This window comes from Centrocercus urophasianus, unplaced genomic scaffold, assembly GCF_019232065.1.
Source record: "Centrocercus urophasianus isolate 14NV4802_14NV808 unplaced genomic scaffold, USGS_Curo_1.0 seq_653, whole genome shotgun sequence".
NCBI classification, from domain to species: domain Eukaryota; kingdom Metazoa; phylum Chordata; class Aves; order Galliformes; family Phasianidae; genus Centrocercus; species Centrocercus urophasianus.
This window is the reverse complement of record NW_024885259.1, coordinates 32817-53363: the sequence shown is the minus strand read 5'-3', so window position 1 is coordinate 53363 and position 20547 is coordinate 32817. Positions and strand designations below refer to the sequence as shown.

The 20547-nt window shown below is 49.8% G+C and overlaps 2 protein-coding genes across 2 annotated transcripts in view; both read right to left on the bottom strand.

Annotated features, from left to right (window-relative positions):
- Positions 1 to 281: 281 nt before the first annotated feature.
- On the bottom strand, positions 282 to 6119 carry LOC122170269 (maestro heat-like repeat-containing protein family member 2B). Its single transcript, XM_042836979.1, has 18 exons — positions 5972 to 6119; positions 5731 to 5871; positions 5321 to 5442; positions 5059 to 5181; positions 4758 to 4923; positions 4504 to 4602; positions 4206 to 4357; positions 3707 to 3850; positions 3077 to 3169; positions 2723 to 2792; positions 2494 to 2607; positions 2318 to 2391; positions 1867 to 1986; positions 1625 to 1732; positions 1276 to 1435; positions 1108 to 1148; positions 793 to 934; positions 282 to 388 (listed from the first exon to the last, which is right to left on the bottom strand). The coding sequence occupies exons 1-18, from the start codon at positions 6117 to 6119 to the stop codon at positions 282 to 284; spliced, it is 2124 nt and encodes a 707-aa protein (XP_042692913.1).
- A 4842-nt stretch (positions 6120 to 10961) lies between these two features.
- LOC122170268 (histone acetyltransferase p300-like) overlaps positions 10962 to 20547 on the bottom strand; it is a 36269-nt gene continuing 26683 nt past the window's right edge. Inside the window, exons 25-29 of the mRNA XM_042836978.1 lie at positions 18718 to 18883; positions 18018 to 18182; positions 16312 to 16473; positions 15692 to 15973; positions 10962 to 14447 (exon numbers count right to left, since the gene is read on the bottom strand). Coding sequence (XP_042692912.1) covers positions 12210 to 14447; positions 15692 to 15973; positions 16312 to 16473; positions 18018 to 18182; positions 18718 to 18883 — 3013 coding nt within the window. The 3' untranslated portion in view covers positions 10962 to 12209. The remainder of the gene's footprint in view (positions 14448 to 15691; positions 15974 to 16311; positions 16474 to 18017; positions 18183 to 18717; positions 18884 to 20547) is intronic.

Here is a 20547-nt window from a genome sequence, read left to right as displayed (position 1 = left end):
CAGGAACTGTTGCAGAACAGGAGAAGACAATGTTCCCTTGCCCTTTGCCTCTTCCCTCACTCCCAAGTTGCTGCAGCCCTCTAGGGAGAGGTGTCAGGAAGAACAGTCCCTCTCCCAGCTCCCCCAGCGTTCCCTCCGTTAAAGCCACCCGCCCTCTTCTGCTGAGACCCCCCTGGGCTTGGGACAGAGCGGAAGACGCAGCGCCACAAAGGCGTGCGGCCGCTCCGCAGCAGCGCTTGAGAGGCTGCTCCTGTCCCACAGCGGCTCACGTGGGAGCGGGGCTACTTGGGGCAGGCAAGCACTCCTCTGCACCGCGCCTCCCGGCAATGCTGTACCTTTAGCAGACGGCGCTCAAACTCGGCAGTGTCCGGGAAGCTCTCATCTTTCCCTGCACAGCAATAGGAAGACAAAGACCCTGACTTGGGATCAAGGCACAGAAGAGCTGCTGCAAACCTGGCTTGGCCTGGGCACTTGACGCAGCCGAGCTGGGACCCGCACCCCCTCCACAGTGACCTGTCCCTCCCCACAAACACTGTCCCCACAGGAACAGGGAACTAAGTGCTCCAAGGCTGCTGTCTGAGGGGATGTGAAGGGCCCATCCCTGTCCTGCAATGGGCAGATCCCCAGGGGCATAGGTCCCTGGGCCTCAGAGCTGACTCGCAGGAATGGAGACAGCGCAGCACTGGGCTGCAGGCAGTGCTTCCCCTCTGCCACTCTGCAGAGCTGCATTTTCACTCACCCCCTTCCCTTCCCTTCCCTGCCTCTGCCTTTTCCTCCCCACCAGTACTTTACCTTCAAGGCACTGCAGCAGCAGGGGGATCTCAGTAGCCCACATGGCCCCCACAGCTCTGTGGAACCTGCTGTGGAGGTTTTTCATCAGCAGTAAGGCAGCCGCTTGGAGTTGGCTGCCTGCAACAGGGCTGCCTGCCACCACCTGAGTGAGAGCAAGGAGAAGGGTCACTTCTGCAGCAAGAGCAACGGCTTCCCCCCAAAAAGGAAGCAGCTTGGCTCTTCTCTGGCAGGCAAGGAGCAGCCAACAGCTTTGCCCATGGCCACGCTGCTTCCTCCTGGCTGCTCGTGGCACCGGGCTCTGGAGCATGTACTCACCAGCAGTCGTGCCAGCAGTATGTGGGGCGTCAGCAGTGGGCCTGCAAAGAGAAAAAAGTGCTGAGTAAGACTCCAAGACACTGCGTGCCCAGCCACGCACATCTCTCCTGTCCCTTCTGGGTGCTACCACAGGTCAGCAGAGCTCCCTGGGGGAGTTTTTGCTCCTACCTTGAAACATGGAGCTGACAAAATGGGGATCCAGGTGTTCTATCGGCCGTCCTGTCAGCTCCTCTTTCTCAGCCAGGGCACAGACACAGCGGGAGACTGGGATCAGCATGCCTGTGTACTGCGCTGGCACCACAAACAACAGCAGCCGTGGCCACAGGAGCTGTAGGGAACGAGGCAGTTGAGCAGGTCAGCATTCCTGCCTCTGCTCAGAGAGGAAGAGGACTCTGTGAATTTCCCCGAGTCCTGTGTGCTTCAGAGCACATTGGAGGAGAGAGCTGGGGTCTTGGAATGGGACGAGGAAGACGCGGTGCAAGGGCAGGGAGCAGCAGCAGGGCAGAGCGTGACTTACTTTGGACATCCCTCTCACAGAGACATCCAGTGATCCCAGGATGTCCATGCACAGCTCCTGGAGAGCTCCTTCTTCCTGGGCTTCCTGGGCAGAAAGGTCTCCGGCTGCCTGCACGACAGTTGTATTGAAACACTGGTTACGCTCAGTTCTCAGGAGGCTCAGGTGTGGCCCCAGCAGTGCTTCTGTGCCACCCTCCGAGCAGCACGGGTCTTCCACCAGAAGATGCTGCCCACTGTCCTTACCCTTCTTGCTGTGGCACGGCTGAACTCCCTGAAGATGTGCCCCACCACATCCCAGGCTGAGCAGCTCCAGGTGTTAGAACTGAGCAGATCCTTGATGAAATAAAGAACAGCCGTCCTCACCTGCAAGGGGTCAATTATGGGTGTGATTTTCCTGGTCAGAAGGCAAAGGGAAGCCAGCTGCTCATCAGGGCAGCCCTTTGGGCATGAGCAGAGAATCAAGAGCAGAGGAGAAGCTTTGGCTTCTGAGGTGAGGGCCAGGCCTTAGCACCAGGCTGTGCGCTTTCCAGGCACAGCACAGGGACCTGCCCGCTCCACTCTGCCTGCTCTCCCCACAGGAGCCATCATGACCGTGTGGCCAATGCCCCAGCAGCTCTCTAGTCACCCCAGCCCTGCCTGTGCTGGCAGCAGCATCACCACCCCAACAGCCCTTTCCTTTCCCAAACCAGCTCACCCGGATGCTGGGGTCGCTGCACAGACGCTGCACAGCCTCGACGACCTGGGGCAGCTTCTCTGTCATCATGGGCTCTGCAAGAGATGCACAGAAGCATGAGCGGAGCCACAACGCAGATGGCAGAAGGGAGCCCTGGCAGTCCCAAGGCGTGGTACTGAGCAACCCGTGGTACTGACCATCAGAGCGAGCCAGAGCACCCAGCAGACCCAGGGCTGCCGCGCATCCACGCTCCCAGTCATCGCCCAGCTGCGACTGCAGAAACAGGATCATTTCCTCTGGGCAGAGCCGGGCTGCAGGGAGGAAATCCCACGCTATGTTAGCAAGAACCTCACACCCATTCCTGAGCTTTGTGAGAGAGGTTTTGGCCAGGCCACAGCCAAGCATGGCCAAGGCTCCTCTCCTTACCCTGCAGCATGATGCAGTGGGTCAGCTGTGCGCGATCAGCCTCGCTGTGCTGCTTGCTGTCGTCATAGAGCTGTGGGAACAAGGTCCATTTGATACAATCACATCAGCACTGAGGACGGGAAAGACACTGTGCTGCCCGCTCTCGTCTCCCTGGGCACTCTCGGGAAGAGGACAGGCAGACAAAACCCAGCCCGCCCCACAGCATCCCCGGGAGTACATGCACAGCTCTGGAGCAGCCTTGAGCATGCAGGAGCTAAGGCTGAGCCGCCTTCTTCAGGGGCTCGGAGCTTTGCAGTCCTCCTGAGACTTAGCCAAGAGGGAAACTGCTGTGGGCCAAGGACAGGCTCCCCTTACCTGGTAGAACACGGCGCTGGTGACGTCCTGAAACTTGTCCCTTGGAATGACTGACGCAGTGCCCCCTAAGGCCTCCAGGAAGACTGTGAGGCTCTGCAAGAAACCAGGAGAGGAAGAAAGGGATGAAGCCACATCTAGCCACTTGCGAGTGCAGAAACTGTTTCCCAATTGTTTCTCTGCAGGGAGAAGCTCCTGCACAGGCGTTCTTGTTTATCCCCCACCACCCAGCAGCACCAAGAGAGTCTCTCTGCTCTCAATCGAGCCGTGTTTGGGCATCATGTGCAGGCATTTCCCACCCAGCAGCCCACTTCTCCCCCATCAGATGCAACTGGCTGTGGCCCCCCCAGTTGTTAGCACACAGCTCCTCAGGCACTCAGAGCCCCACCACCCAGGTGGTGGTGACAAAGTCTCCCATCCCCAGGAGATGAGCCCCTGTGAGTCTTGGCTCCCTCCTGGCTCTTGTCCAGGCCATTCCTTCTTTGACTGAAGAGCTCAGGAAGCCTCAGACCTCCCTTGAACACCCATCCCTTCTTTCTCCAAGGGCTCCCCACCTCCTCCCTGCGTCCCCCTGAGCCCTCGTGGCACTTGCACGGGCCCCACGTCCACCCTGAGCCCTGCACAACGCCTCACCTTGGCCACCCTGCAGGTGTCTTGGATCTCCTGACACGGGTGAACGAGCCAGAGGAGCTGCTCCCAGACGTGCTCTTGGTGCCGCTCCTCTTGCAGGAGAACCTCCAGCATGGCAGCCACAGCCCCAAGGACGGCCTGTTTGTCCTGGAGAGGATGGCAGAGGCTCGGTATCAAAGACTGAAGGCCTGCCCTTCCTACACAGAGGGCCTTCTCTTTCTCTTTCTCTTTCCCTTCCCCTTCCCCACACCCCCACGCCCAGCAGGAGATGGGCTCGCTCTGGAGGGCAGGCAGCTTTTCCCCATACCCTCATCCCCAGCTCTTCCTGCCACAATGCTGTGACATGCAGCTGCTCCCTGGCACAGAGCCACTTCAGGGCCCTTTGCAGAGCCAGCCCACTCCCTCTCATCACCCCTCAGCTCTCAGCCCACTGGGCACAGACAGAGCTGCCGACACGGGTGCCCCTGCTGCCTTCCTGGGCTGGGAATGCAGCAGTGCTCACCTGTTCCTCCTGGCAGTCCTGCCAGTTCCACATGACGGAGAAGAGCAGCTCACGAAGGTTTTCGTAGATCTGCTCTTTCTCCATGGCAGGCCAGGGGCATTGCATTCCTGCGGACAAGTGAATCTTCACGCCATCCAGCCACTGTTTCACAACTGAAAAAACATGACAAAATACTTGTACAGTAATACTAATATTTTTTTGAAAAAGGGAGTGAGGGAAAAGGGAGCCTGTGAGAGTCTGCAGCAGGGTGAGGTGCAAGGGCTGTCCTGAGGCCCCCTGCTGTGGGGCCAGCACTCACCAGCACAAGCGATGCGCAGGATCTGGCCACTCTTCACCTGGCCCACCACACTGCGCAGGCCTGCCAGCATCAGCCACACAAAGGGGATGCACTGTGGAGCTGCAGAGAGGAAGGAGAGGGCCACAGTCAGAGTCCTGGCAGCGAGGGAGGAGGGGCTGCAGCCCTGCATCCCCCAGCTGAATGCAGATCACACGCGGAGGGCAGAGAGCCCTTTCCCGCTTGTTCTAGATGTCAGGAGGTTGAGGGTACTCTACCATAGGTGCTGAAGAGTTTGCTCAGGGTGATGAGCACCAACTCCTTGCACATGTCCCCCGTGGCCTTCAGGTGGCTCTGGAGCTCAGCCATCACCAAGGTGAAGTGCGTCCGAGCCAGAGCCACCAGGACATTGCTGGCAGCTGTGCTCACATTGCTGGTCACGCCCTGGAAGAGAGTCACTGGTGACACGCGGCCCAGGAGACTGCCTGAGGCCCTTGGAAGAGCTAAGCCACCACCATCCGCCAGCAGAACAGCAGCGTGGGCAGGCGGTTCCCTTTGCCTTTGGGAGGGAGCCCTCACCTGGGCTGCCGTCAGGTCCCGGGACACCTCTGCCAGCAGCCGGTTCACCACTCCGCACGGCGGGCGGCTGCTGTCTTGGCACAGGGCGCTCTCCAGCTCACAGTACGCCTGCGCTCGGTCACCCTGGGGACAAGCATCAGTCACGCTCGCTTTGCCCGCTGCCACCCATCGCTCTGTGGATGTGCTGCCGGGCCTGGCAGCCACGGGAGCGTGGCCCTGGGCCAGGAGGGCAAGGGTTGCTGGTTGGATGCCCCCAACTCACCTCCTGATCTTGCAGGCGCTGAAGCAGTAAGGTCGCGGCGCAGGTAGGGGCAGGGCTTGACACCCTGCTTCTCTCCCTGCGACGCGTCCGTCTGGGCACGCAGCCCACACAAGCAAAGAGACCTGGAAGGAAAGAGCAGAGCAGCTGCTGCAGGTGTTGCTTGGAGCCAGGGCCGAGCACCCGGCCAGCTCTGGGGGGAAAACGCTCCTCCAGCCCCACAGCGCAGGGGTATGAGTGGTTGGCGGGGGCAGGGGAGGGAGCTTTCCCCTTGCTGGGGTGCTGGGGAAGCCACGGTGGGCAGCTGCACTGGGCAGAGCGAGGACAGTGCTGCTGGCACGTCCTAAACAGACACTGGAGGCACACGTGTGCTCGGGCAGCGTCGTGGTGTCCAGAGAGGTGGAGGGACTCACCTCGAAGGGCTCTCAGCCTCTCCATGATAGCAGGATGCCTCCAGGTAGACGCAAAGCTCTCTCTGGTTCCACTTCCTGCGGGTCCCACAAGCGGACTGAGCCACCGCTCCCACCGCTCCACAAGGGTGGATGACGCAGCCACTGTGACACCACACTGCAGTGTCACCTCACAGAGAATGAATGATGCGCCCCGGGCTGGGGAGCAGGCAGGTCCCCAGGGCAACCCTGCAGGCCCTCAAACACAGCACGTTTGTGTGACGCAATCGGCTCTGGGGTTCCGGTTCCATGCTGACGCAGGGAATGACCTCAGCAGGTGATGGAGAGCCCCTGCCAGGGAGCAGCTGCTGGGCACCGTTGCCCGGCGTTGTCTTAGTGACTGGGGACTCCATGCCGGGAGGCACTGAGGCCCCCATCTGCTGCCCGACAACCTCTCCACAGAGCTCTGCTGTCCACTAGGGGCACGTGTCAGAGATGTTAAGGAGACTCCACGGCATCTGATCAAACAAGAACACCACCATCTGCTGATTGTCATCCAAGTAGGGTCATGGGAGGCTGCCGTGAGGAAATGGCCGAATATCAGAAAGAGACTTTGCATCCCATGGAAAGACACTAAAGGGCTTGGGAGCAGCAGGAGTGTCCTTTTCTGTCCTTCTGACTGGAGGCTGGGTCGCAGAAGGAAGGAGGAGAATAGAGGTGGTAAATTATTGGCTGATTACTGGGATGGTGTTGGGATCAAGTTTTTGTGTACCTTGATCTTGGCCGGGTGTGTGGGCATGAGATGGAACACAAGTGAGCAGTTGGGGCCAAGGTGTTCTGGAAAGCAAGGTGGCTAGATTGATTAAACCACATTGGATGGAGGAATGGATTAGAGTTCCTTGTGAAATGAGGAAAATGAGTTAGGTTGGAAGTTGTATGCCTTCATGAGGTGCTGAATTGGCAGCTCCAGATCTGAGCTTTCTAAGCCAGGTTTTCGCTGCCGGTAAGAGATGCTTTTATACAGACCTAGAGAGTTAGTGCGGACAGCGAGTCTCCTGTTTCTCCAAATAACACTGTTAGCTATCCCATGTCTGGAATGCAAGGCAGCAGGCTGGGCAGTAAACCACAAATTAGCAAAGAAGCAGAGGATTGGTGGATGAAGTTGATGCTGATAAGAGGACCATTCAGAGCCAGGCAAGCATCCTCCAAGGTCAACCATCCACCCAGGTCAAAGAGTACACAGCCAGGAAGACAACAGCCTTCATCAGAAAGACCACCAGCTGACCAGGGAGCAATGCCTCCCATGCATCAAAGAACTGAGACTCAGGGCGGGGAAAAATGTCAATCATTCTGGGGACTCGCTGCAATAAAACAACCTTTTCTTGGACATCCAACGCATATGTGAGCAGCTTGCTCTTTAAGCATGTGCCTTTCTTGACCTCCCGTACGCAGGCTAGGAGGCAATACCCCCCTGCATCCAGCATAGGTGCGCAGTGCTGAGTGCACATGCCTGCATTATGACTGCTCTGTGGAGATAGACTTTGATTCCGCATGTCACTTGTAACAGAGAAGGGCCTGGGAATGATGTCTTCTAAGTGAACTGTGGAGAGAAACCTCCAGTTGTGCAGTAGGATCTTGTGAGGACTCCTCAGGGAAGACAACATTGCCAAGAGCCTGGCTTAAACCTTCCTGCTTCCCTCTAGAGCTTCCTGCACCCTCTGCTTCCCTACAGTGCCTGTATAGCAATGCACGCTGCGTGGGGAATAAACAGGCAGAACTAGAGATGTGTGCGTGCTTCCAGGGGTGTGATGTCATGGCAATCACACATGAGACATGGTGGGAGCTGAGTCTGTTCATCCTGGGGAGAGGAGGGCTGAGGGGGGATCACACAAATGCTTGTGAATATTCTGGGAGTCCTGGTGGATGAGAAGTTGGATATGAGCAAGCATGATGTGCTTGAAACCCGTAAGCGACTATATGCTGGACTGCATTAAAACAGGGGAGGCCAGCAAGGAAAGAGAGATGGTAGTCCTCCTCTACTCAGCTCTTGCGAGGCCCCATCTGGAGTACTGCATCCAAGGCCTGGGGCCCCCAGCACAAGAAATATGCAGAGCTCTTCTAGCAGGTCCCGAGGAGGGCCGCTAAGATGATCAGAGGACTGGAACACATCTCCTACGAGGAAAGGTTGAGGAGACTGGGCTTGTTTAGCTGGAGAAGAGAAGGCTCTGAAGAGACCTCACTGTGCCCTTCCAGCTCTTGAATGGAGCATATCAACAGGAGAGGGAACAACATTTGACATGGGTGGATATGATAGGATAAAGGGGGGTGGTTTTCAACTAAGACAAAGGAGATTTAGGTTAGATATTAGGAGGAAGTTTTTCACACAAAGGGTGGTGACACACTGGAACAGGCTGCCCAAGGAGGCTGTGGATGCCCCATCCCTGGAGGCATTCAAGGCCAGGCTGGATGTGGCTCTGGGCAGCCTGGTCTGCTGGTTGGCACCCTGCCCAAAGCAGGAGGCCTGAAGCTATGTGATCTTCAAGGTCCTTTTCAACCCAGGCCATGCTATGATTCTATGATCTTGAGGGAGATGGGAGGCATATGGATGAGGCCAGGCTCTTCCTGACGGTGTTCAGCGATAGCACGAGGAGCATTGGCTTAAAACTTACCGTACTAACATGCAGAAGAACTTCTTTATGGTAAGGCCCCGAGACAGGCACAACTGCCACACACCAGTCACATCACTTTCCTGGAGTTTCACAGATGTGAGGGTGAACTGGCTGTGACATCTTTCACCCCATTGATTGCTAAGGCTGATCTGGCTGGCTTGTTAGGTATCTCCTTCTTCCCCACTATTCCATGCACATCCCTCCCAAAGCTGCTTACTTAGTGAAAGATGATGACTTTCCCTGACGGAGACATCCCATTCATTGCTCAAGGGTATATGGTAGCTGTGTTCCCTTGCTAGAATCTCCAAACAAGCTCAGGGTCCATTTGTAGAAGAATATAGGGTAGTCAAGCTTCTAGGACTGCAGGTGCATCCAACTGAGGTACTGTATGGGGCAGTCTGCCATCGTTCATTAAAAAATCATGTTGGGTATTAGAAAAAATTTTTCTGTGAAAGAGTATTCTAGTGGTGGAATGGGCTGTCCAGCGAGGTGGTTGAGTTACCATCTCTGAGGATGTTCAAGAATCATTTAGATATTGTACTTTGGACCATAGTTTAGTGGGAAACACTGGTGGTAGGTGGGTGGTTGGACTGCATGATCTGGGAGGTCTTTCCCAATCTTGGTGATTTTACAACTCAAGAACCTGAATCACTCATCCACTCATCTTTACTGATGCTAGTGCCCATCAGCTTGAAAAATGGAGACTCCCATGATAAACGAGGCTGTAAGATTGCCACTTTAGGCACTGGGAAGATGTGTCCTGTTTCACCCGCAGATCTACAGAGGAGACCAGGAGCACATCTTGACAGCTCAGGTTGCAATAGCCATGAGTGTAGGAGCTGTGTGGCCTCCTGACAAGAGGAGAGTTCTTGAGGCAGAACAGATACAGTCAGTAGGTCAGCATCTGTTGGTGCAGCAATGCAACTGCAATTCAGCTTTCATTCAAACCTCTAAGTTGGGACATACAAATATCATAACACAGGCCAGTAAGCTGGGTACATTTTATACTTCACTAATGCCTGTGTGGTCAAAAGGATTTTTATTTGTACTACATCTTGGGAGGCCCCAGGGCTGAAAGTAAAACTAGGCTTTGTTTGGGTGAAAAGAAGAAAGCTTGCCACGGTTGAAATGGAGAACAGAGACCTAAAACATCCCATCTTGCTGCCCTGGGTATTCACCATTGGGGCTTCTGTTTGCTTCAGTGGATCAGCAGCAGTCAGTACCTTCCACTGCAGAGGAGGGCAGTAATGGGCTTGGCGCAGAGCTGACTTCAGCATTTAGGGATGGTCAGAATGAGGACTGCCTGATGGAGAACGCCAAAGCACAGGGCTGCATTCCATAAAGCCTTCCAGGGACCGTCTGCCAGCCAGCTGAAGGCATCTTGCAATCTAGTACACCTTTCTATTCACAACTTATGCTCCTGTGTAAGATCAATCATCCTCCTTGTGCTTGTATCTAAATAGCAAGCTTTTTGTTCCAAGTTTCTAACAACCACGAACATCTGCCCACTTTGTAACAGACCTCGGTTTTTGTTTGGCTCTTAACCGAGATTCCTGTGCAGTCAGGCTCCCCTCTCCATCATCTTCCACCAGCCATCTCCTGAAGGCAAATTGCTCGTGTTGTTATCTGGGCTTCACGGACACAGGGACAATGCCAACAGCCCTGCTGTGCTCTGGCCACATCCAGATCTTCAGGTGCACAACACACAGGTACAAGTCACTATCCCACCACAGCCACGGCATACACACCCACAGGGTAGGGCTGTACTTAGGGAAGCCCTCCCTGGCTACTCTGTACGTATGGCACTCAGGCAGCGCACGGCACCAGCTTTGACACCACGGAGTTGACAGTATGTGCATACAGTTACAGATGGCACACACAACCGGCTTTGCTGAACACACACTCCTTAGCTAAAGCATTTCTGTTCAGGACATCCCCAAAATAGGGGTACACACTTGAATAAGAAGCAGCTGCCTGCACACACTGCTGTCAGGTGAGACCAAGAGCACTTCAGCCTTTCCATGCTAAGCAGCCACGTGCACCCTGTGGACAGCCCATAGATGGGTGCAATGCAGCATTAACGGGGCACCCATCAGCTACTGCAGCGCAGCATCTTCGCAATACCCACGCAAGGTTCTCTCTCAAGCTCGCAGTTCGGTGCCAAAAGCTGTACAATATATTCCAAGTGAAATAGGATCTTTTAATATCACATATCCAAACAATAGTTCTCATTTCAAAATGCAAAATAGGTCTTTTGAGCGTCAGCCGCTCCCAGCCTGGCCGAGCAGGGTGCAGTACAGCTGAGCGGCACAGCTGAGGAGGTCAGACCTCATTTCTTTGGTAAAATACATGCCATGAACAAACGCGAATGCAGGCTTGTACCAAAAAAAAAAAAGCGTCCATTTATAAGACTACTCGTTACTCCACGTCCCCTTAGCATAGATTTGCACTTTAAAACAGTCATATACATTAAATAGCTCTCCAACTTCTACACCGCGAACATCGGAAGTAGCACATCTTCTGCCACCCCAGCGTCTCCTCAACGAGCGACACGGGTGGGAGCGCAGGGAATCATTAAAAACAGGCTGTCTGTCTCACACAGTTTATTTAACAATAGGTAATAAGAAATCAATTTTTAACAGTCTATACAGTGATCGAAAGTTCGTATTTATAAGTAATCAACTTTAATTGCATGATTTACAACATTTGAGGGTTGTTTTTTTTTTTCTGTTTTTGTTTTTTTTTTTTTTGCTTTCTATTTTCAAGTTTTACAGAAAGTGGGAAGAGGGTGGGGAAAAAGGGCAGAGGAGAGAGAAAGCAAGCAGAAAGAAGAAACCCCAGGGACTTTTTCTCAGGTTAAAATCATCCCGTCGGAATTGTTTCTTACCCTCTTTTTTTATTTTCTTTTTTTCCTTTGTTAGATGTAAAAATAACAACAAAAAAAAAATTCTTTCAAGAAAACAGAAACCACAATATATATACTACATCCATTTGGCAGCTGCCCCTGTGTATTTGCAAAAAATGTCGTCTTCTCTCTACATGTACAAATTTTAATACTTGAAGTTTTTATTTTTAAGCTCAGACTCTTGTATAGAAAATTCTTGGAGGACAAAAGTAGACTTCAGGAGGGGACTGAGTTATTTAATATTTTTACATTTTTTTTTTTTTTTTTCTCAAAGAATTGACATATTTCCAACCGAAGAGGAAAAGATCGGTATTTACTTTTATATATATATATTTATATATGTAATGTATTCTTAAAGCAACATTAACCCCTTTTGTCCTCCGGCTTTAGGAAAAGTTTCTCCTCTGGTGGTTTTTTTGATGTCGTTTTTTTCACTGTGGTATTTTTCTTTTTTTGCGGTGACACGAAGAAAAACCAGAATAGGGAAAATGTTTACCATCTGCCTCAGTAAATAATAACTATCAATATTACATATTTTCATTAATTTAAAAAAAAAAATAAAACCTATTGGAGGCAACGAGTAGGGCGTCCTTTGGCCAACAGCCAGAAGATCACCCTCTTCCCCCGACCTCCCCAACGCACACGAGGAAAAAAAAAAAATAAACAAGAAAAAGGACTGGTTATGATTCCAGCCATAACAAAAATATATTCTTTGTACTCTACTGTCCCTCAGGTTCGTTGTTGGTTTGCTTTGAAAACCACAAACTACTGCTGCAGAGTTCAGATGTGTCCAGGGAAAAATGTTGTTTTAGCTAAGAAAGATTCAAAAAAATTCGTCTTCAGTACAAAAAGTCTTGAGAAAATAAGTTTTTTTCTTTTTTCTTTTTTCTTCTTTTTCTTTTTTTTGCTCCCAAAATGCTACAATGTGTCTAGTGTATGTCTAGTGTACTCTGTGAAAGATTTGAATTCAAGTCTGAGTTCTCAGAGCTGAGCCCCAGTTCTGTGGCGCTTGTACCATGGAGGCCTGCCATACCAGGATTGCTAGCAAGCTGGGAAAGCATTGCACTCTGGTCCGGGCTGGCAAAGTGCCCTTGATCCATGGGATTAGCCTGTGCAGCTACCAGTCCTGGATGTGGGGAGCTGGTCTGCGGGGAGACGTGGTGCGGAGAAGGCTGAGGCTGCATCCGGGGGGATGGGCTGGAATGGGGGGGCTGGGACTGGGGCCGTGGGGAGGGGACAGGCTGCGGAGAGCGCACTTGATTGGTGAGCGACGAAGGGAGCTGCTGACCCTGTAGGTGCGGGGACTGGGCCTGGTTGGGCAGCATGTGCTGCTGGGGGCTCATAGGATTGGGCTGAGCCGGGGACCCCATCTGCTGCTGGAGCAGCCTCTGCTGGAAAGCCTGCTGCAAACTGGCTCCTGTCTCTGCACTCATGGCCTGGGGAAGCTGGCTTATCTGTCCCATGTTTCCTTGCTGCATCTGTTGCATGTGATGCTGCATCCGTTGCTGCTGCTGCTGTTGCTGCTGCTGCTGCGGATACCCGACTCCCTGGGGCTGCTGGAACTGGTTGTGGTTGGCCATCCCTGGCCCCAGCGCCGGTCCCACTCCTTGCTGCTGCTGCTGGCGCTGCTGCTCCATTATCTGGTGCCGCCGCATCAGGAGGTCTCGGAACTGAGGAGCCATCCCCGAGTGATTCATATTCATCTGCTGTGCCTGAGGATTCATCCCAGCCATGGCTTGCTGCGGCTGCTGTGGCGGCTGCTGCTGCTGTGGCATGCTGGGCCTCTGCACCCCCCCCTGCATAGGGTTCATGTTCTGCATGGCTGCGTTGGGGTGCACCCCTGCCTGCTGCCCCTGCATGGCCTGCTGCGGTTGGAGCCCCGGCTGGCCCTGGGGCATGCCAGGCTGACCAGGCATCCCCTGGGGGTTCTGGGACCCCGCGTACTTGGCGGCCCGCTGCTTGATGAAAGCAGCCAGCAGCTGAGGATTGGAGTGAAGGATGTTAAGCACCTGCTGCTGCTGCATGGGTGAGCTGGGAGACCTGAGTGTCCGCAGTAGGTTCTGTAAGGCCGCCTGGGGCAGAGGTGGCTGTTTTGGCTGGGCAGCGCCAGGTACCTGGCCCATTCCTGGCTGAGGTGCCATATTCATCGGTTGACCTGGCTGGGCTACTGACATCATGGATGGCCTCTGCATTCCCGGCTGCAGTTGAGCTTGGGGCAAGCCACCCTGCACCCAAGGTGGCTGCTGCTGGATCCCCGCCGGCCCCATTCCTTGATCTATGTGACCACCAGGACCCCTGGCTATCTGCGGAGGATTCATTCCCATGGGCGGCATCTGGGGCATCTGGTGCTGAATCGGCCTTTGGAAAATCTGAACCTGCGCCATCTGTCGTTGGGTCTCCGCCGCCCTCTGGATCTGCATGGCCATTTCCACCGCTGCTGGAGGAGGACCCTGGACTGGCGGCTGAGGCGGCTGGGGTGGAGTCGGAGGAGTCACCTGGCCGCCCGCCTTGCCCTGGGACACAGCGCCGGGGGGCTGAGTTCTCGGCATGCTGTAGGGCGGCATGCTGTTGGGAGGCGCGGGCTGAGGCTGTGAGGCAGGCTGGGGTGGAGGCTGGGGCTGGGGAGTTTGCGGCGTCGTGGGCTGCTGGCCTGTCGGAGTCGTCGGGGTGGCCGGCGTAGGTGAGGGCAGCCCCTGCTGCTGGCCCACCACACCGGTCCGCTGCATACTTGCCATCCTCCTTCGGAGCATCTGAGCTTGTTGCAGGCGGTGCTGAAGCTGCTGTTGTCGGAGCTTGTGTTTGATGTTGAGGCAGAAGGGCACTGGGCACTTGTTCTCCTGGCAGTGCTTTGCATGGTAGCAGCAAAGAGCAATGAGTTGCTTGCAGATGGGGCACCCTCCGTTGGTTTTGCGTTTGCAGCCTTTGGTGTGTTGGACAACCCGTTTCATCTTCTGGCAGGATGGCAGCGAGCAGTTGGCGTTACGGCACTGGCAGGCGTGGACCAGGGACTGGATGCAGCGCTGGATGCTCAGGCGGCGGGAGTCACCTGGGCTCTGGGTGGTTGCAGTCTGCTGGTTGTTGCTCTCATCATCTAGACCGAGGCCTAATTTCTCCATCTTATGGTCATGATTCTTAGTGTTATAGCAGGTGATGCACAGGTCATAATCCTGGAAAGACAACGAAGGTAAAGTTATCAGTGTTCCTGTTACTCCCACACAATAAGCAAATGGTGTATGCCATCTCAGCACATTACTCCCAGACTGTTCTGGGCAAATTAATGCTTGGGGGAAAAAAAAAAAAAAAATCAGTCTTTCAGGCTACGCTGAGGTAGCAGAGAGGAATGAATTGAAACTATAGCCAGGGAAAGTGTGCAGGAATATAAAGGTGTCTGAAGTTTACACAAACGTGTACCTTGAATAACAAGTTTGCTCTGAGTTAATAAGTCACAAGTGATTCAGCCAGGCTGAAAAAAATCCCTTTCTTTCCTGATTTAAAAAAGGAGAAGAAAGGCAAGGATCAAACAGCTGTTGCATGCTGCTTTTTCAAAAGAAGGGGTACCTTTCCTACTACTCTTACTCAACTTTCGAAGAAGGAAGAATGAAAGCTGGGCTGTCAGGTGAGTTGAACCCAAAAGTGTGCTGATAGAAGAACAGAATAGCATTTACAGTCTGTGAAAGCAACAGCAAGAATTTGGGCTCAATTTATTTAAGATGATCCAAGTTATCCAAGGGATTCAATTAATCCGTAAGAAACGTAGAATTTGTTTTCCAATACCTACTTCAAAATGAGAATATAAAAACTTAATCAGAACTTTTCAGAAACAAATCCACGGCAATCACTTCTAGCAGGCTAAAAAATTAAGTTACAAGACAGATTTAAGATTCTTCCAGATTCTGGGAACAGGCCCACCGGGCTCAGTCTTCAAACACTGATATTGCTAACAGTTCTGAGAACAAGTATGCTGTTTGCTACTACAGAGTGACAACAGAACAATCACCCAAGAACAGAAATCTGTTTTATGGTATAGCAAAACCTCTGTATCAGAAAACTGACAGAGAGCCCTGTTTACAGAAATACTGCAGCACCACAGTTTGGAAGAATGAACACATTGCTCCTCAGAACGATCAAGTAATTACAGCCCAAGCAAGCATTACTTTTTCCAGCTGTTTAAGCAGCAGCACTTTAAATGAATTACAGGAAATGCAGTTCTGCTACTTCAGTTTTGAAAGCTTGAAAGTAGAAGATAAAAATTTCACTGAGTAGCCAACTAGTAGTACTATCTGATAAGAAAAAACATCCTTCTTTCCTCAACTGCCAGAAGGTGAACTGTACAGATCTTTTTTGTAACATTGAGAAAACTCTGCGCACAGAAATATAGGGATGCCAGTAGGGAAAACTTCACCAAGCATACCTCACACACAGTGCAGTGCCATCTGGTCTCCACGTGATGCTTGCACTCGTTGCAGGTGTAAACAAAGCGGTCTTGGCTCTGCGTGTGCAGCTCCACCAGCATGCACATGGTTGACCACTGAGCTCTTCGCAGCGAGGAGAACTCCAGGTGCTTGTCTCTAGCAAGGGTAAGGAAAGCATCGCGCCCATCCATCAGGTCGCATGGAATGAGTGGGTCAGGCTCAACGATGGGGGGAAGGGAGTTGGCTGCAGGGCCGGCAATGAGACGGATGACAAAGAAAACCTGAGAATTGAAATAAAAATAATTAATGCCAGCACTTATCAAGACTTTTTGTTCAAACTCCAGTGTACATTTCCAGGCCCAGCTAATGCCTGAATGATGTGCTGCTACAGTACTGCGTTCTTAAGAACTGGGAAACTTCAAACTTCTGAGTGTGCTGCAAGTTGGTTTATCTTCTTCACAGCAAAGAATGCGACCACTTACTGGTACCTAAGTCTAGTGTACCACCCAACTCCCCAGTCAAACCTGTATGATTTACAGCACACAGTTCTGTCAGAAGGACCAAGGTTTTGAACATCTGTATACTTCAAAACAGTATTTCTCATCCTATCAACTCTCACCTCTTTGTGTTTCTCCATAGTGGCATACAGCTTCTGGGAAAGGTCATTGGACACATTCGGCATGCCAGGCTTCTTCTTATTGCCACGACTCAAACTGCTCTTGTTCTTACTTGTCTTCTTATTGTTCTTCTTTTTGGCATTTTTGCTGTCTCCTTTGCTCACCTAATAATTTTAAAGGTATTTTATGTCAGGTACCTACATCACACCACACCAGCATTTTATTACTTTCACACCTCTAATAGCAGGACTAAACATACTTCACAGGCACTTCAAAGACACTTACTGGGGTCCCCTGAAAGATTAAATTAATTCAATTGGAATTACTCTAGAAGATAACAAGATCCAGGTATGGTAACAGGAACACTAAAAGCATAAATGTTTAGGAATTATAAGGGATAAAGAACGCTAAATGATATTTAGTGAAACCCATCTGCCTATGATATTTGAACACTGTAAAATCTCCTGGATAATTACCAATGTGTTCAGCAAATGGCTCTTAATGCAATTCAAAACTAAAAATAACTGAAAAGCACAACTGATACTGCACTAACCAGAGGTAAGGCAGGCTTACTCCACCTAGATTTCGTTTGTTACAGCCCTCTGCCCAACACATTGTATCAAACCAATTTTAACAAAGTTTTTCTTCCCAGTCCAAAAAGCCTTAGTAATGTAATTTCTAGTATGAGGACATGATAGGAAGGTGCAGCAGCTAAAACAAAGAAGAAACTTCAACTAACTTAGTTAACGCAAATTTGGTATCAAGTTGCCTAGCTCCCAGATGGCTCATAAACTTAAGTCTATTCAAAAGCCTTTCAGGAGATGTTGCAAGGACAGCAAAGGAGAATTACAAATTCTAGTTGTAACAAGCTTTTTTTGATGCAGAAATCTTCTAGACAACAACTCTAAAGCAGAACAAAATTCTAACATCTGTATCTATATCAGTGTTCAGAGCTAACTAGCAAGTACTACTGTGTGGGCAAAACTTCACCCTGGATTCACCACCTATTCCATGAAAGCTCAGAAGATCAAGCAAATAAATTCTGCATCTGTTCATTTATGAATTTGTTTGTGAAAAGGCATAACTCTTTTTTGTTCTTTGTGGAACGTGAAAGCACATTTGTTGTATGCTCTCCAAAAAGAAAATGGCACAAACAAGACACCAGCAAGAAATTGTTGTAGCTTGAGTAGCCCTACAATAATTCAGTTTTATTTTGAGCTTCAGATCTTTGATGCCTGAAAACCTCCTACTGAAAAAAACCAAAAGCCTATGCTGAGTGAATTACTAAATCAGAGCTGTGTTTCTCTGGTGCTCTGCTACGATCATTATTATAACATCCAGGCTACTAAGGAAAGAGTCACTGTTCAAAAGCGAAAGCTTAAGGAAAAGTTTCCTAGCCAGGCCAAAGTTGCAGCACGAACCTTGATAACAGTTGAATTTCGGTAACAAAATATTCAACTAGCAGCTGTTTCCTTTTTAAAAATGTTGGTAACTAGTTAGGTTTACAGCCATGTGAACAGCAACCACTAATACAAATGTAGAGGGTTTTTTAACAGCTTTAACTTATAAAACATAAATTTGAGTTTTAATTAGAGCAAAATATGAAAAAGCCAGCTAAATGAAGAGCCTAGCCCCTTCTTCTGCTTCACTTAGGAACAGGAAATCACAACTTTTGCATTACGTCATGACATAACAGAAGCACTCTTACATCTGTGCTTTCATTACTAGTGTTCTCTTCTCTCTTCCGCTCTTCCTCCTCTTGCTCGAGTTCCTTAATACTCTCCTCCAGAACATTTGGCCAGAAGTCCCCTTCAAAGTAAGGTAACTCTTTTGCACTTGTCAGACGGTCTTCTGTTGCTTGCTTAAATATATCCTGCATAATTAACACACCTGGTTACCACTACAACAGTTGAAGTGAGTAAAGGTAAGCTTTTTGATAGATGATTAAAAAAGGCACCAATAAATCTGAATTAAATTTGTAAGAGTATGGTCTATATACAGATTAAACACTGCATCATTTACAGAAAATTCCTCAGACACATTTCAAATATTCCCACTCATGTAACCACCTGATAGACTTCAATGCACAAACTTACCCCACAGCTATATTTAACACAGGAATACTAGAGATCCCGTAAGTTCTTTCTATTAACAAAGGTGAGGTTTGCTCTCTAAAACAGCACTCCTCAAGAATTTAGTTTGTTCTACCTCATCAGTTAAAATCTCTCGCTAGCATTGATTTCAGAAGCTATATGCATTGAATAGGATTGTTTTTTAACTCCAGGATTTTAGTGATCAAATCCCTTAAATGTAGCACAATCCCAGAATCAGACAAAGTGTAGGCAAGGAAGAAACCAAGATGAGGCTGGTCAAAACCAGCCCTTAACACAGACAGTCATCCAACAAACCTTGTAGTCGTGAACAATGCGCTCTGACACAGATTTGTCCAGCATCTTTTTGTACCACTCTTGCAGTCGTTTGGGTTTGGGTATCTTTTGGTCAGGAGGATGGCAATGGAAAATGTAGTCATCTCCTTCACTTGGTGGGCATGCCCAGATATGTCCAGTAGTATACCTAGCATCATTAGATAAAGAACAGTATATGTTGGCTCTGAGTTATTAACAGAACTTACTTTCTTCTCTGCCACAAGATGGAGCCACCTCAAAGTTGGCTGACATTAACAGATGGATAATAATAGCTCTCAAAGATTTAATTCTAGTGTTCATTCCAGCTTAATTCGCATAGATAATGTTTGCATTTTTTCACTGACTTTCAGAAATTCAGCACTATATGCAGAATAAATCACAAAGTGAGCATGCTTTCCAGTCAAGGTAAAATCTAAGCCTAAAGTAGACCTGCAAGTGCCACCTGATAACTAATGAGAAGATGGAGACAGCATAATCATTCACTACTTAGGAACATTTAAAACATGCGTTTACTTGAACAATTCATTTTTCTACTATAGTTCCTTTTTAACTTTGAAGATCTGTTTTAAAAGGTTTCACCATTATATCCGAGAATAAAAAAGGGAGTCACTGAGCTGAGTTGACCTCAGCTACTGGATATACAAACACAAGTACTATGAAGACAAATGGCATCCAGATAGTAGCAGCTGCAGAAAATAAAATACCATGAAGATCACTTCTTCATTCACAGTTCTTCTCTATTAGTTTAAAAAAAAAAACAACTCCCATTGGAGGAATGATCCGATCTCAAGTTAGAGAAAAATAACCATCCTTGTTGTGCTAATAAACAGCTCTGCAGAACCCTACCCAAACCCTAGGTACTGCAGCCAGTTGTCTGCTTGAGAAGGGAGAGACGATATTGCATGACCAATATTGTTTTCCCAAAATTAGAACCTGATGTTACCTATTCCACAGAGAACAGCATTAAGTAGAATTGAGGCTTGAGCTCCATGCAGCAGTTTTACAGATTCCCAGGTCAGAAATATACAATAAAAAGTGGTAAAAAAAAAAAAAAAAAAAAAGTCTAAAGTATGCCTTCAAAGTTCACACATTCATCATTTCTCTGCAGTACTGAAAACAGTACAGTACCACCTGCCTCCATTCTGACTCTCCCAATTTTTCTCATGCAACTCATCTCCCAAAATTTCTTCATAACTCTGCCAAATGATACCAGATACCTTTGACAATAGATTGATGCTTATTTTACTGCCTTTTCTACTTGAGTAGTCATGATCATTTATGATCATTTCCACCGTTCTTATTTCACCTGTTCTGTATTCTCTTTTGTGCTGCCTCATGTATTTTCTGTTCTTTTGCACTGTCCTGTGTATAATTTCCTTCCCCTCCTCCAACTTCTCAGTTTTTCACAATTTGAACTGCTCTTTCTGCAAGAGATTTCTTAGCAGCCTTGCACAACTGCAAGAGTTAATCAGTGCAGACAGAAGAAACTTACTTCTCTCCACACAAACAAGCATGGGTAAGAACTTGCCAGCCCAAAGGAATGACCCAATTGAAGCAGTGGCATTTCTCAAGTACTGTACACAATCAGCACGGCCACCAGAATTTCATAACCCAGACAGAAAGGTCAGTTCTTCTACTTAGATTTAAGGAAGTTTAACATCAGTCTGGAAACTCTTTATATACCTGAAGTATGTGAATGAAGCCTCTTCTGAAAGGCCTGTTAATCTCCTTTTTGTCTTTTCTCTTTCTCACCTGTACACAGGTATTACCAGTTTACTCTGTCACTTGGTATGATATTTGGCACCATATTCT